Here is a 12,703-nt window from a genome sequence, read left to right on the forward strand (position 1 = left end):
TTTAATTTAAATTCAATTAGCCAACATATAGTACATCATTGGTTTCAGATGTAGATTTTTAGCATGGAAGAATATTGTTGCTTCCAGTGCTCTCTTTATTTAAATCTTGACTGATGGCTAGCGTCCCAGCTTTTTTGGTAGGGAGAGGAGCAGGGCTTCAGCAAATTCTTCTCTTGGCAATAGGGAGATGTGTAGACGTCACGGGACATGTGTTCTTTGCTCTTTTTGATGAACACCACTGCCCGTTGTAGGTAGCCATAATGCCCTGAGTCTAACTCTCTCCTGAGCAAGAGAGGTGCCTTCGCCCTTGTTCGAGCCTCTGCTTCCAGAGAGTGCTTCTCAGAAGCACCATGCTTCCAAGATGCTCCACAGAAGCACCATGCTCCTGTGACATGACCTCGTTGAGTGTGGGGGTTACTAAGGCCGTCCAAGTAAAGCAACCACATAGTTGACATAAAAATTATGTTGGTCCCCAGAAGGAAGGATCTCAGTTACTGTACCTCCTATCAGTTGAAATTTTATGTTGCAGGAAGTCTTTCTCCTTCCCTAGTGTATCCCAAAATGGGTACACTAATGTGGCCTAGACTAGCCTCTCTCAGACGTTTTGTTTTGAGTAGGCTCCTTCCCCAAATACCCACCCCCAAAAGTGCTCAGTGGGTGTTGTTCTAGCTTGCCCCACTAAGCGCTCCCTCTCCTCTGCTTCCCAGAATGCCTATGTCAACATCAACCGCATCATGTCCGTGGCTTCCCGCCTCTCCGAGGCCGGTCATTATGCCTCGCAGCAAATCAAGCAGATTTCCACACAGCTGGACCAGGAGTGGAAGAGCTTCGCGGCTGCCCTGGATGAACGCAGCACCATCCTGGCCATGTCTGCGGTGTTCCACCAGAAGGCTGAGCAGGTGAAGCCAAGGGAGCTGCTGTGGTGGCTGTTGGTCAGAAGGGTGGGAGTACATACGCTGTCTGTGTAGAGAGCCTCTCCTCTCTTCCGGAAACACACAAGACCCCGCTGAGTCATTGCAGTGGTAACCCGTGTTCTATGGCTTTCCTGGCACCTATGTACGCAAGGACACATTGGTCACTCTGGGTAGCTTTGCTTAACATCCAAACAAGAAGGAACCTAGAGCTGTTTACATTCTGTTTGGTAGTTTATGGTTTTGTGTGTGTGTGTGTGCGTGTGTGTTGACCGCATTCCCAGAGCATAGATAGAAGGGGTGAAACGAAATACTGATCATTGAGTGCTGAGAGCAGGGGGAAATTAATCTTACATAAGCATTTGCTATGGATAGTAATAAAGTAATAATTACACAATAGATAGAAATAATAATTATTTGTTGCTATTTACTTATTGGCATTGGTCAGTGACATTACTCACCCATTGCAAGGAGGAGCACTAAAGCTCAGAGACATTATGTGACCTACCTAGGAACCAGTGGTGTGTTGGAGCTGGTTCTAAGCAGCCTATGGGGAGCCAAATGTCAAATGTTCAGGAAATTTGTGAGCTGGTTATTAAATATAGCCATTACTTAAAACTAAATTATATAGATTTACGGTAAATATATTAAAAACAAAGGTAATAGAGACTCAAAACTCATCACTCGTATTTTACTACAATTATTACTTATGTTCTGGAAATTATGTGTATTTGTCTCTGTGAAAACACTATACAGTTGTGCGGATAGCTCCTGATTAACTCTTCCCACCTTCACATTCTGTAATGGCACTTAGACCAAGGTAGAAGTTTTACACCATGGGAGTCATCAGATGCTACAAACTAGGGCTTGATTTATTTTTTTATCAATTGGAGTCTTAAGAAAACGAGGAAAAACATATTTTGAAATGCAGATTAACTTTAAAAATGTAGCCTGTCTGTCGCTGTTACATTGTGAATAATAGCACACCAAATTGAGGAAATATTCTTCTGATATTCAAAATGTTCTTCTAAATATTCTATTATTCCATTTAGCACAGAAGTCACTCACATCGATGATGAATGAGTAATGCCTGACATAAGTCTGGAGGTATTTTCCACTTTTGTATTACACCTTAACATAAGTGAAAATATCAGCTAGCTTTCATATAAGTTTGTTTGCAAACAAAAGCATCCTGTGAGAATCAGTTGGCTATATAGAATTTACAATAAGGAGCACTGTGTATGTTATTATTCTTTGTAAATTATGTGCTATACATCCTTTATATCAGTGAAGTTTATAATACACTTGTGTATATATACAGTATACACACACACACACACACACACATATGCTGGTGCTTAAACATTTACTAACACACCACTGCAAAAATCACACAATCTATGAACAGCTGGGATTTCAACTGAGATGTGTCTAACATTAAAGCTTGTGGTTTTAACCTCTAAATTCCTTTCTTTGTATGACATTTGGGTAGCTTACAGATGGTGGAGAGTCCTAGATGAGGTCATACCTTAAATCTCTCCCCCCGTTTGACCCACCTAACACGGAAGGCGGCATGGTATAATTGGAAGAGTCTAGGCTTTGCGGCCAGGCACATGTAGGTTCTAATCGTTAACTCTTAGGCAAGTCACCTCACCATTTTTGGCTTGTTTCCTCATCTCTAATACAAGATAATCATAAACCTCACAGCACTATTATAAGAATTAGAGATGGAACATGTAAGGTGCCTTTTGTGCTTTTTAAATGCTAGACATTACTACTGGTTTGTGCAACATATTATCCTGGTATGTTTATATTTCCCTCACCTGTGTCTGTTTCCACCTGAGACCTTCCCAAAGACTGAAATACTTGTGTCGTAAGTCAGGGGCAGCTCCACACATTGAAAAAAATCTAGACTCTTTTTTTTTTTTTTTTTTTTTTAGGGATCATGGTGATAATGACTGATAATGACTAATGAACTCATGTGTAGGCCCAGGAGAATACTCATGTTGAATCTCCCATTCTCTCTTCAACCCTACCACTTGCACATTTTGTTCAAAGTTTATCCAGATTGGCAAGGGAGGCTCAGTACTTCCCTTTCTGTATCTCTGCCTTTCTCTCCTTGAGCTGACCATTTTGTGGGGTCTGCTGTAGGACTCTTGTTAAAGTATTACAGAGAAATCCCAAGGGCCTTGGAGAGGTGCTTCCCCCATGGTTGACAGATGAATGTCAAGTTGCTTTCAGGTTCCTCTGTAAAATGGTTATTGGAAGAGTGAAGAAACTTCCGAGATGTTAGCAAGTGTATGCAATCTGATGCTGGATGGCACCCAGCACGCTTCCAGAATTGTTAAGGGATGGCCTAATGGGATAAAAACATATAGAATGAAAAACCAAGCACGACAGCCAGCAGGCCAGGGACTACGAGCTGACAGGCACTGGGACTGGAACTCCAGCGGTTACAGAAAGTGCAAGGCCAGAACCAAGAGTAACTGGTAGAGTCAGCTTCTAGCTGATGTTTCCTGACTCGGACTGCTTTGGATCAGAAGTAATTTTATTTGTATCTATTTTTTAAGGCAATTTCCTCGGGTATTACCAGTCCTTCAGGGAAACTCATAAACCATGCTTCTTTTTAGCTGGGGGAGAAAAAAACAAACACACACCAAACAACAGATTCAAGGCTATTTTTTCAAGGCTATTATGTGTTTATTTAGGCAGCTCTTTTATTGTCCTCATATGGGCAATGAGATAAAAAGGTATTTAGGCAATTAATTTAAATGGAGCTGTGCACCCAGGCGAGAGGAATCACAGACAGAACCATTCCAGACGGTTGGGTGAAGAATTATTTGCATTTTAGAGGTGTATTTTTTCACCCAATAAATCAGTGATTTCAGTTAGCTCACCTTTTATGCATGGAGACCCATAGTCTTCCACAGTTGTTAATTTTAATTTTTAAATAATTTGCTGTCTGTCGAGATCTATATCTATATATCCCATCCCAGGAGCCAGCGCTGCCATAGGCATGGTGCAGTCTGTCCCCCTAAGCTGCCCCTCCCCTCTCCCACCCCTAAAGATACTGACCCAACAGTGGGGATCTCGTGGAGCTTTCACCTCCAACCCCTGTGGGAATGGCCCCTGCAAGTTCCCTGGGGTACCTGATAGCCTTGTATGAGCTGTTCTTTGTTCCTCCTCACAACCCACTATGCCTGTGTGGAAACCTCCCGTTACATTGCATGCAGCCTCTCCCGTGTGCCTGTGAGTGTGCATAGGACAAGGAGTTCTAAGGTATACATGTTCCCACACCTTGTAGCCAGTGTGTGGGTATAGCCTGTTGAACACGTAGACGGCTCCTACCCCAGCGGTTTCACAACAGTCATCTCTGTCTGTGGAAACCACACTTCCTACAAAGGAGCTGTGTCTGACTTCTTTCGTGGGGTTGGTGTTTGTAGAATTAAAGAGAAAGGCTCTACCCTCTGCAGTGGTCTCTGAGGCTCCCAGAGGCCCTAATGCTTCTTCCCAAGGTATCTGACCAGATCTACAAAATCTGCCCATTGCCCAGCCCAGCGCTCCCGCACTGACCCAGCTGCTGTCTCCTTCCAGTTCCTGTCGGGAGTGGATGCCTGGTGCAAGATGTGCAGCGAGGGGGGCCTGCCCTCCGAGATGCAGGACCTGGAGCTGGCCATCCACCACCACCAGTCCTTGTATGAGCAGGTGACGCAGGCCTACACAGAGGTGAGGACCATGCAGGACACGCAGGGCTCGTGGGTGTGTGTGGATGTGGGGGAATGGCAAGAGCACTGGCCTGTACGTTGTGTAATAGCCTGGGTTGGACTAAGAAGAAGAGAGAGGCCATTTTTCTCCCTTTAGAGACATCTTTAAGATCTTTGATCTATGAACAATGAGGTCTCCAGCCAGGAAGCAGAGACAATGCGGCCATCAGCAGGCACCACCTTGTCACACGTGTGCCTATGTGTGCATGCACACGCACACACACACGCACACACACACACCTCCCTCACCCTATGTGTGAAGATCAGACTCTCTGCCCTGGAAGACGAATATGAGCAAGCAAGGCTGTGCTCCTCAGTGTGCTTTCTGGCTGGCGGGCCAGCCCTGCCACCCCTTTAATGAAGCAGCTCATCAACAAATACCCATTTTCTCCCTAGAAAGTCCAGAGGAGAACTCACCGTGGGGTGGAGATAAGTGTTTGCAGGAGTGAGAAGCTGCCATGGAAGTGAAAGACAAATTAAAAGACTCTTTCACTGAAAAATCAAAGGCCGGGTGCATGGTTCAAGTTAAGAAGGGCAGGGGGGTCTTCTTGAAATTGCTTTCCAAGGAAAAGGAAGGGGGCATATGTGTGGACTTACACAAGTGAGTGAGTTGACTAACCGGTGTGAATTCTGAGGGAAGAGGCTGAGGGACATAAAGAGATGGGCTAATTAAGGAAGCTGGATGAGGAGGGGAAAGTGAATTCACATCTGTCCCATGGGCAAGGAGAGTTGGAGCTGTGTTTCTCCAAGTGGGTTCTGGGACCACTTGCCTCAGACTTGTTCCTGGGATCCACCTCAGACTGCATCAGAACGTCAAGAAGTAGGGCCTGGAACCTATATTTTAGTCAATATTACACCGGGTAAATTTGACGCATGCTGAAGTCAAAGAACCAAGGGCTTCTACGTGAGAGTAAAGGTTTTGCCACAGTCAAAGCTGAGTTTGACTCTCAGCCCCCTCCTTATCCGTGTGACTTCAGGCAAGTTACCTAAGTACTCTAAGCCTCACTTTCTTCCTTAATGAAGGTGATAACACTTGCCTGTAGTTTGAAGGGTTACAAAGATAGTGCCCATGTAATGCACGTGGCCCAGTGCCTGATAGTAATAAGTGCTTAAAAAAGTGGTAACAGGTTTTGTTATTATAGGAGGCAGAGAGAAGGACTTGTGAGCCAAATCTGATCTCATCAGCTTTGGTCCAAATGGCCCAAGGCTTTCTCTTAGAACAGAACTGTGGGTCAGGAATGGCCATGGGTCAAGAATCTCTAAATTTACTCCTTGTAAGATATAAACATAGAGCGTACAAATGACATTCATATCATACTTACACGTTTCACACTTGTGGGGTGTTTGTGTCATTACAGAGAGAGACACGATATTTCTCCCAGTGTTTTCTCAGGCCCTATCCCTGGGGGACACAGACACGACTCCAAGCCCACTTCAGAGGTCAGTGGGCCGTCCCTGCCTCCTGCAGATGTGGACTGAGGCAGAGGGCTGGAGCTCTGTTGACTTGGATTTTAGGACTTGGCCTTCCATCTCTAACCACCCTGCCCTGGACATAGCATGGTGCCAAAGACAGCATCTGCTCGGAGTTCCCTGAGGAGAGCTCTCCTGGGTTTGGCCACAGGATATTTGTCTTATTCACATCTCTGGAGGGTGTTACCTTTGTGTCACCGATGAGATGCTTCCTCTTCGCCTCCCCTGGCAATGCATTACGGGAGGCAGGCATGGTGGGATGGGGTGGGTAGAGGTAGTCATCTAGATCGGCTGTCTTCCTCCAGTCAGGCTTCCTCTCCTGTCTCAGCTGCAGTACTCTCGGCCTAGTATTCCTCTTAGTCACCGCCGGCCAGCCCCATACCGTTTCTGGTGCCCCATGAATAGGAGGTAACAGAGGCCTTTGTGTTGCCGAGCCCTCAGCAAGCTATTATCAGGACATGAGGGTGGGGTAAGGGGAGGCCGGAGCCCAGCAAACAGCTCCTCATTCATCATCCTAAGGCCGGAGGTAGGAGCACACTGGCTTCCCCACCTTGCTAGAAGGGAAAGACCATTTCAACTCCAAACCAACTTTGAGTTAATCATTAACCAAATTAACTTAGGGCCTTAAAATCCCCTAACTCCCTGGTCACCACTGGTTTAAATTGGAAAGATACATGCTCTGCTGGGTCCTTGACCAGCACTGGTGAGCCACAGGTGTCGATCAGATGATGCCACTTTGCAGAAAGAGGGGTGCCTGTAATTGTACCAAGATTCCAATAAGGAATGACAGGGAACGTCACCCCCGCGGGTCTCAGCACTGAGGGTGAATGTTGGGGAACGCAAGAGCATAGCTATTGTGTCTACAGTCGAAGGGTCCCTCCCTTACTCTGCATGTTCTGGAAAGATAGGGATATTACCATTCTCAGGAGAAAACAAGGAAGTTATATAGAAAGAGAGCAAAAGAAGGATAAATATAAAGGAAAGAACATGAGGAGGAAATAAGGAAGACAGGAGAGAGAAATGATGATAAAGATGCTGATGGTGAAACTAGAATTAGGAGCCAGTCCTCCCTGCCGGGGCCCTGTCCTAAGCGCTCCACATGTTAACTCACTCAGTCCTCACCACAACTCTCTGAGGTTGTCCCATTCCTGTCCCTATTTAACAGACAAGGAAACTGAGGCCCAAAGAGGTTAAGTAACTTGCCTCTGGTCACATATCTGGAAGTTGAGAGCTAGGAAGAGGAAGTGAAGAAGAAAGAGGGAGAGAGGTTTATGGTATCAATTTATATTTTGGTTCATTTCTGAAATGCAGTTCTGCCGCTTGACCTACTCAGTGAATCAGTCAGAATATGTGTCAGGTATGATGGACCAGGCACTGTTCTGAGCACTGGGGACAGATGAACAAGGCAGAGTCCCTGCCCAGTTCAAGGGGGAGAGAGACACTGCCCGCGCAGCTCCCCTCCCCCAGGCCAGGGGCTGCACGCCGGGGCCGCTCTGGCTGGTGCGTGCCTTGAGTGTCAGAGGATTCCTGGTCCTAACGAGGGATCCCCCACCCCGGGGCCGACTCTGCTTGCTGCCCCGTACCCCGCCCGCCCCTCGGTTCCCGTGAGCTGACCTCTCCCTCTTGCAGGTCAGCCAGGATGGCAAAGCACTGCTGGATGTGCTGCAGCGGCCCCTGAGCCCTGGGAGCGCGGAGTCCCTCACGGCCACGGCCAACTACTCCAAGGCGGTGCACCAGGTGCTGGACGTGGTGCACGAGGTGCTGCACCACCAGCGGCGGCTCGAGAGCATCTGGCAGCACCGCAAGGTGCGGCTCCACCAGCGGCTGCAGCTCTGTGTCTTCCAGCAGGACGTGCAGCAGGTACCGGGCCGCTGCCCCCTCCTCGCACCCATCCCAGGCAGCCAGACGCCCCCGAGGCCCTGAGGCAGGCGATCAGGCCCGGGAACCCCCGACACGCAGAGGGAAGAGGGCCACTCGGCCCCAGCTGCGCCCCGCCCCTGGACTTCCTGCCTAAGCAGCCTCAGATGGTCCTGCTCACGCTGGTGCGGGGCAGGAGGCTCCGTCAGGGGAGCATGGCATGGTTGTCTTTGGGCAAGAGCTTGACCCTCCCTCGGGCAGGAGCTTTCTAGATGGCTCCAGGGCCGGGGGCGGGGCTTATTTGAGCACTTTCAGTGTTGGACCACGCACCGTGAGCTCACTTCTCAATCGGGGAGGCAGGGGGTCTGCTGAAGTTGGGGGGTGGCTGGGGTACAGGGCCTTTGGAAGATTCTTCGGCAAGGTTTTACTTGGCAAATGAGATTTAAAACATGGGCTATTAATGATTAGAGGTTATTTCTGGCTTAGTCTGTCTTTTTGCATTATTATACCAGTCATAGCTTTTCCCTTTACCATAAATGATAAAGAAATGGTTATATTTTGACCATGAAAGGACAGCCTTTTGAATGAAATAGCCCATTCTTTTTCCTCATACTTTCTCTGTCTGTCTCCTTGGGGATCCCTGGGAGCTTTGCTCTGGTGTGGATATTCTGGGGGATGGGGAGCTGGTTGGGAGCTGGAGACTGAAGTTGGAGCTTAGCATCACCTCCTCACTGATTTCACTGTGAGAGGCAACGGTGGGGGCACTCATGCTATCAGACTTTTCTGTGGCCAGCACATAATTTCAAGTTTGTACCTATAAAATAACATTTCACACTCCTCTGTACCCTCTGTGATTACCTCTGTGGTATACCCTCTGTGGAATCGGCCAGCTGTAATCAAAAAGTGTATCAAAATATACATGGAACATGAGAGCCAGCTGGACAGGCCTTCGCAGCTGCTGTTGGGAGGGGCCCCAGTGCTCGGTGCCCTGACACCGAGGGAGCGTGGAGGGAGAGCAGGGCATCCTGTCACTGGCTGTGACACCCTCTGGGAGGGGGTTCGCCATGTCACCAGTCCTGGGAGTAGACAGGCCTTCAGGACTGTTTCCAAGTCTTGGGCTGCCCTAACTTTGTTGCAGGCACCCCCTCCCCGCCGCCCCAGGCTGGGGCAAGTGATTGAGTCATCAGAGGTGACACCTCAGCCTCAGCAGAGATGGGCATTTATGTGCTGGCCCCGGCTCCGAAACCCTTGTGGGGCCTGCCAGGAATGGAGAAGCAAATGAATCAGTTGCCTACTCCTACCATCTGGAACTGTCCAGATAAATACATCATCCCAGAGCACAGGAGAGCACGGAGTCCATCTGTGATTGAGACAGAGGGAGGTGCCAGCCTCCAGAGGCACACACGGGCTTGTTACTCTTCCAGTGAATGTGGAGTGACTCATGGAGGTAACCAGGCTGCGGGTTGTGCCACGTCCTTGGTGTGCTCTTTGCCCTCCTGCTGTTTCCGCGGCTGTTGTGCCAGGATGGGCACTGGAGAGGTGTAGAGGGGCTGCGAGAGGGGCAGGCAAAAGCCTCCCCAGCGGGAAGGTGGCATCCAGACTTCTCTGTGGCCACCATGACATCCACACGGAAGCTAGGAAGAAAGTATAGTAAAACTACACCTGGGGCCATTCTATATCATGCTCTTAAAAATGAGAGTATTTCTGGAATTGAGATGCTATCAGTTCATCTCTACCATACCGATCACATGGTCGGCACTGAGCAAAAAAGCAAGTAGAATGTTATGAGGTGGATGTGATGGGTTCAGATTTTCCATGAGGACTGAATCCCCCAGGATGGTAATTCCATTGTTCTTTTCAGGCTGTGTGACTCTCACTTCTGGAACATAACTTCATTCCCCCGGTGTCCCACACAGGCTCTCCCTCCCCGTGCCAGTGACACTGGCACGGGGGGCACAGGCAAGTGTGGAGAAGCAGGGGCTGCTGACTCTGCTGGTGGGTCTCCAGGGCGTACCGTAAACCCAGGCAGTCATCAGTGCCCAGCAGGTGTCTGAGCTGGTGCTTCAGAAGGCTTCTGGACATAAGGCGCTCAACAGTTAGGGTGAAAGACTTGGACTTTGGTCTCCTGACTCCCAGAAGCTTTATAGGTTTATCATCTTTATTTTGCATGTTTCATCTCATCTATTCCGTATCTCCTGGAGAGTAGAAACCACGGCTACTACTTCTCTGTGCACCTCACAACTCTTGGCTATATCTGACGTGAGGCTGGGGTTCTCTTTATATTTGCTGCCTTGAGCTGAAATTGTCGTCAGAGGACCCCCAGTTTCTGTTTCTGTGAGGTGAACACCGTTTAAGCCTCCCCCTCAGCCCATGCAGTAGTTGCTCGTGAGTAGCTGGAGTCTGCCTGCAGGAATAGTGATGTGAAAGTCTTGAGGGTCCCAGGTATTTACAGACAAGGTAGAGGATGCAGCCTCAGGGCTCACAAAGTATGCTGGTGCTCATCTGTTATTCAGAAAGCTCTGTCTTCTGCAGTGGGCCTGGAACTGCACTGCATTACGTTCTGGCAAGATGCCTGGTTCGTTAGAATGGCTCAAGACATACCCATTTGAAAATATAAAGAACAGTTCGACCAGAATATGCCATTCAGTATGCAGGGCAGTAGAGTATTGATGGAACAGTTATATGCAGAAGCATGAGAAGTCAGAGTTGGTGTCTTGAGGGAGGAGAGAATTGACTGAACCATATAGTCTGGATCCAAGATTCTTGAGCACCTTGGGGGGTCCAGAGATGTTTACTCAGCAGCCTCAGTGGAGAGCTCGTGAGCGAGCATCAGTGGCTGGAAGAATACAGAATTGTGTAGGAACACCGGCTCTGCAGTCAGACACCCTGAGTGTAACCTGTTCTTCAAGTCTTGGCGTGTGACTGGGCAAGGCATTTCACCTCTGGTGCTTCTGCTTAGTGACCTCCAAAACAGGAATGATCATAGTACCTATCTCAGTGGACTGAATGAGAGACAAGTACAAGGCTGAGCACCCTGGCTGCCTAGCAGGTAGTAAAGCCTCCATCAGCGTTGTCTAGTTCCTTAGTCACATCCTCTGGGTGGGACTCGAGCGCCCCCTGGTGCTCGTGCTGTTGGGACCCCAGCATGATTCTCCTGTTTGGACAACAGCGATTGCTTGGGGCGGGGCGGGGGCGGGGGGGGGGGGCTGGGGGGGGCGGTGGTGGGGAGGCTGCCGAGTTCTGTTTGATTCAGTGAGAAAATCTCAGAGCCGTCAAAGACCTGAAAGACCATCTAATCTAACCTATGATATGATGAAGGAACTTTAAGTCCAGAGATGTGAAATAATGTGGCTATGACCACACAGATCCTTAATGTAGTGCCAGGACCAGAAACTGAGTCTTCTGGCTCCCAATCCAGGGATCCTATAGAAAAGCCACACAAGAGAGGAGCCAGGTAGACAGAGAAGGAGAACAGGGAGAGAGACAGGAAGCACACATGCATGCTTCCATAGAGAGGGGAAAGACAGATGGACACATGCACATAGCCCAAAACAGGGAGAGGAAGGAGACAGAGACAGCCAAGGGGGGCAGAGGAAGAAAGGGAGAGAGATTTGAAGACAGAGAGCAGAGAAACTGACATGCTTGGGATGGAAGGAGAAAGAGAAAGAGGAAGGCAAGGGAGGGACAGAAGACAAAGAGACAGGGACTCCAGCTGGTGGAGGTAGAGGGCAGGAGAGTGAGCCAGCCTCTACCTGCCTGCCTGTCTGCCTGCTTGCCCCATTGCCAGTTCCAGGCATGGTCTTTGCCCAAGTGGGAATATTTTGCCCGTTAAGGGCCCAAAGCAGAGTAAAGCATAAAGATGAAAACCAAGGATAGACACCAGTGACAAAGAGATACCACTGAAGCCTCTGCAGTCAGAATTGGCCTGGCACATCACCCTTGTTGCTCTCCCTCGAGTCCCAACATATGTGCTCAGGTTTCTCTCCCTGCTGGGCTTGAAGGCAATGGAAGTAAGTCTCTAAGGATCAAACTGGAACTGGGCTTCATGGAGCGGCAGAAAGGTGTGGATGGGGCACACCTGCTTTAGTATCACTAGCGGAATAATTTTCAGTACTATTGTTTTTCCTGTTTAGAATGGGATCGCGCTGAGCATGAGCCAAAAAGAGCACGCCATGACAACATCAGCCTATCTCCACTTCTATCTCTTATTTTCCCCTAACTCCTGTGTGTTCCCAGGGATATAAGGGACTGCTTCCCAGCCCAGATAAACCTGACTTTGTGCCGAGAAGAACAAGGAGTAGCTAGATTCTTGATCTTTCTGATAGGTGCAAATTCCATTCCATTTTTCCCTAGCCAGAACAACTGTTTTGAATACTCTCCGCAGGCCATCTTGCTTGCCTCCCTCTCTTTTTCTTCTCCCTCTGTTTTTTGCAAGAATGAACTGATGAAATGTTTTAGTACGCCTCCTGTATGCAAGGCCCTGTGCTGGGAGTTAGGTCCCTCGCTTGAGAGAAGACATATGCACCAAAGGATGTATGAATGGCACACGGCTGTCCGGCTTCAGGGCCAAAGAAGCAAAATAACAATGGGCTAGTGGAGTCAGAGCAGGGAATGTTCCCTGTGGCTGGAGTGGGATGGCAGTGGTTCTTGGAGCTCAGGCAGAGGAGATGGAGATGGTGTTCCGGGGGAAGGCCAGGAAGC

At 48.8% G+C, this 12,703-nt stretch overlaps 1 protein-coding gene across 20 annotated transcripts in view; it reads left to right on the plus strand.

Moving 5' to 3' along the window:
- The window catches only part of KALRN (kalirin RhoGEF kinase), a 642,588-nt gene that overhangs the window by 269,604 nt on the left and 360,281 nt on the right, over nt 1-12,703 (plus strand). For all 20 annotated transcript variants that reach the window (XM_078066810.1, XM_078066838.1, XM_078066842.1 and 17 more), the window contains exons 7-9: nt 708-899; nt 4,506-4,637; nt 7,775-8,005. In XM_078066810.1, the coding sequence (XP_077922936.1) occupies nt 708-899; nt 4,506-4,637; nt 7,775-8,005 (555 nt within the window). The remainder of the gene's footprint in view (nt 1-707; nt 900-4,505; nt 4,638-7,774; nt 8,006-12,703) is intronic.

Source organism: Halichoerus grypus, chromosome 1, assembly GCF_964656455.1.
Source record: "Halichoerus grypus chromosome 1, mHalGry1.hap1.1, whole genome shotgun sequence".
Lineage (NCBI taxonomy): Eukaryota > Metazoa > Chordata > Mammalia > Carnivora > Phocidae > Halichoerus > Halichoerus grypus.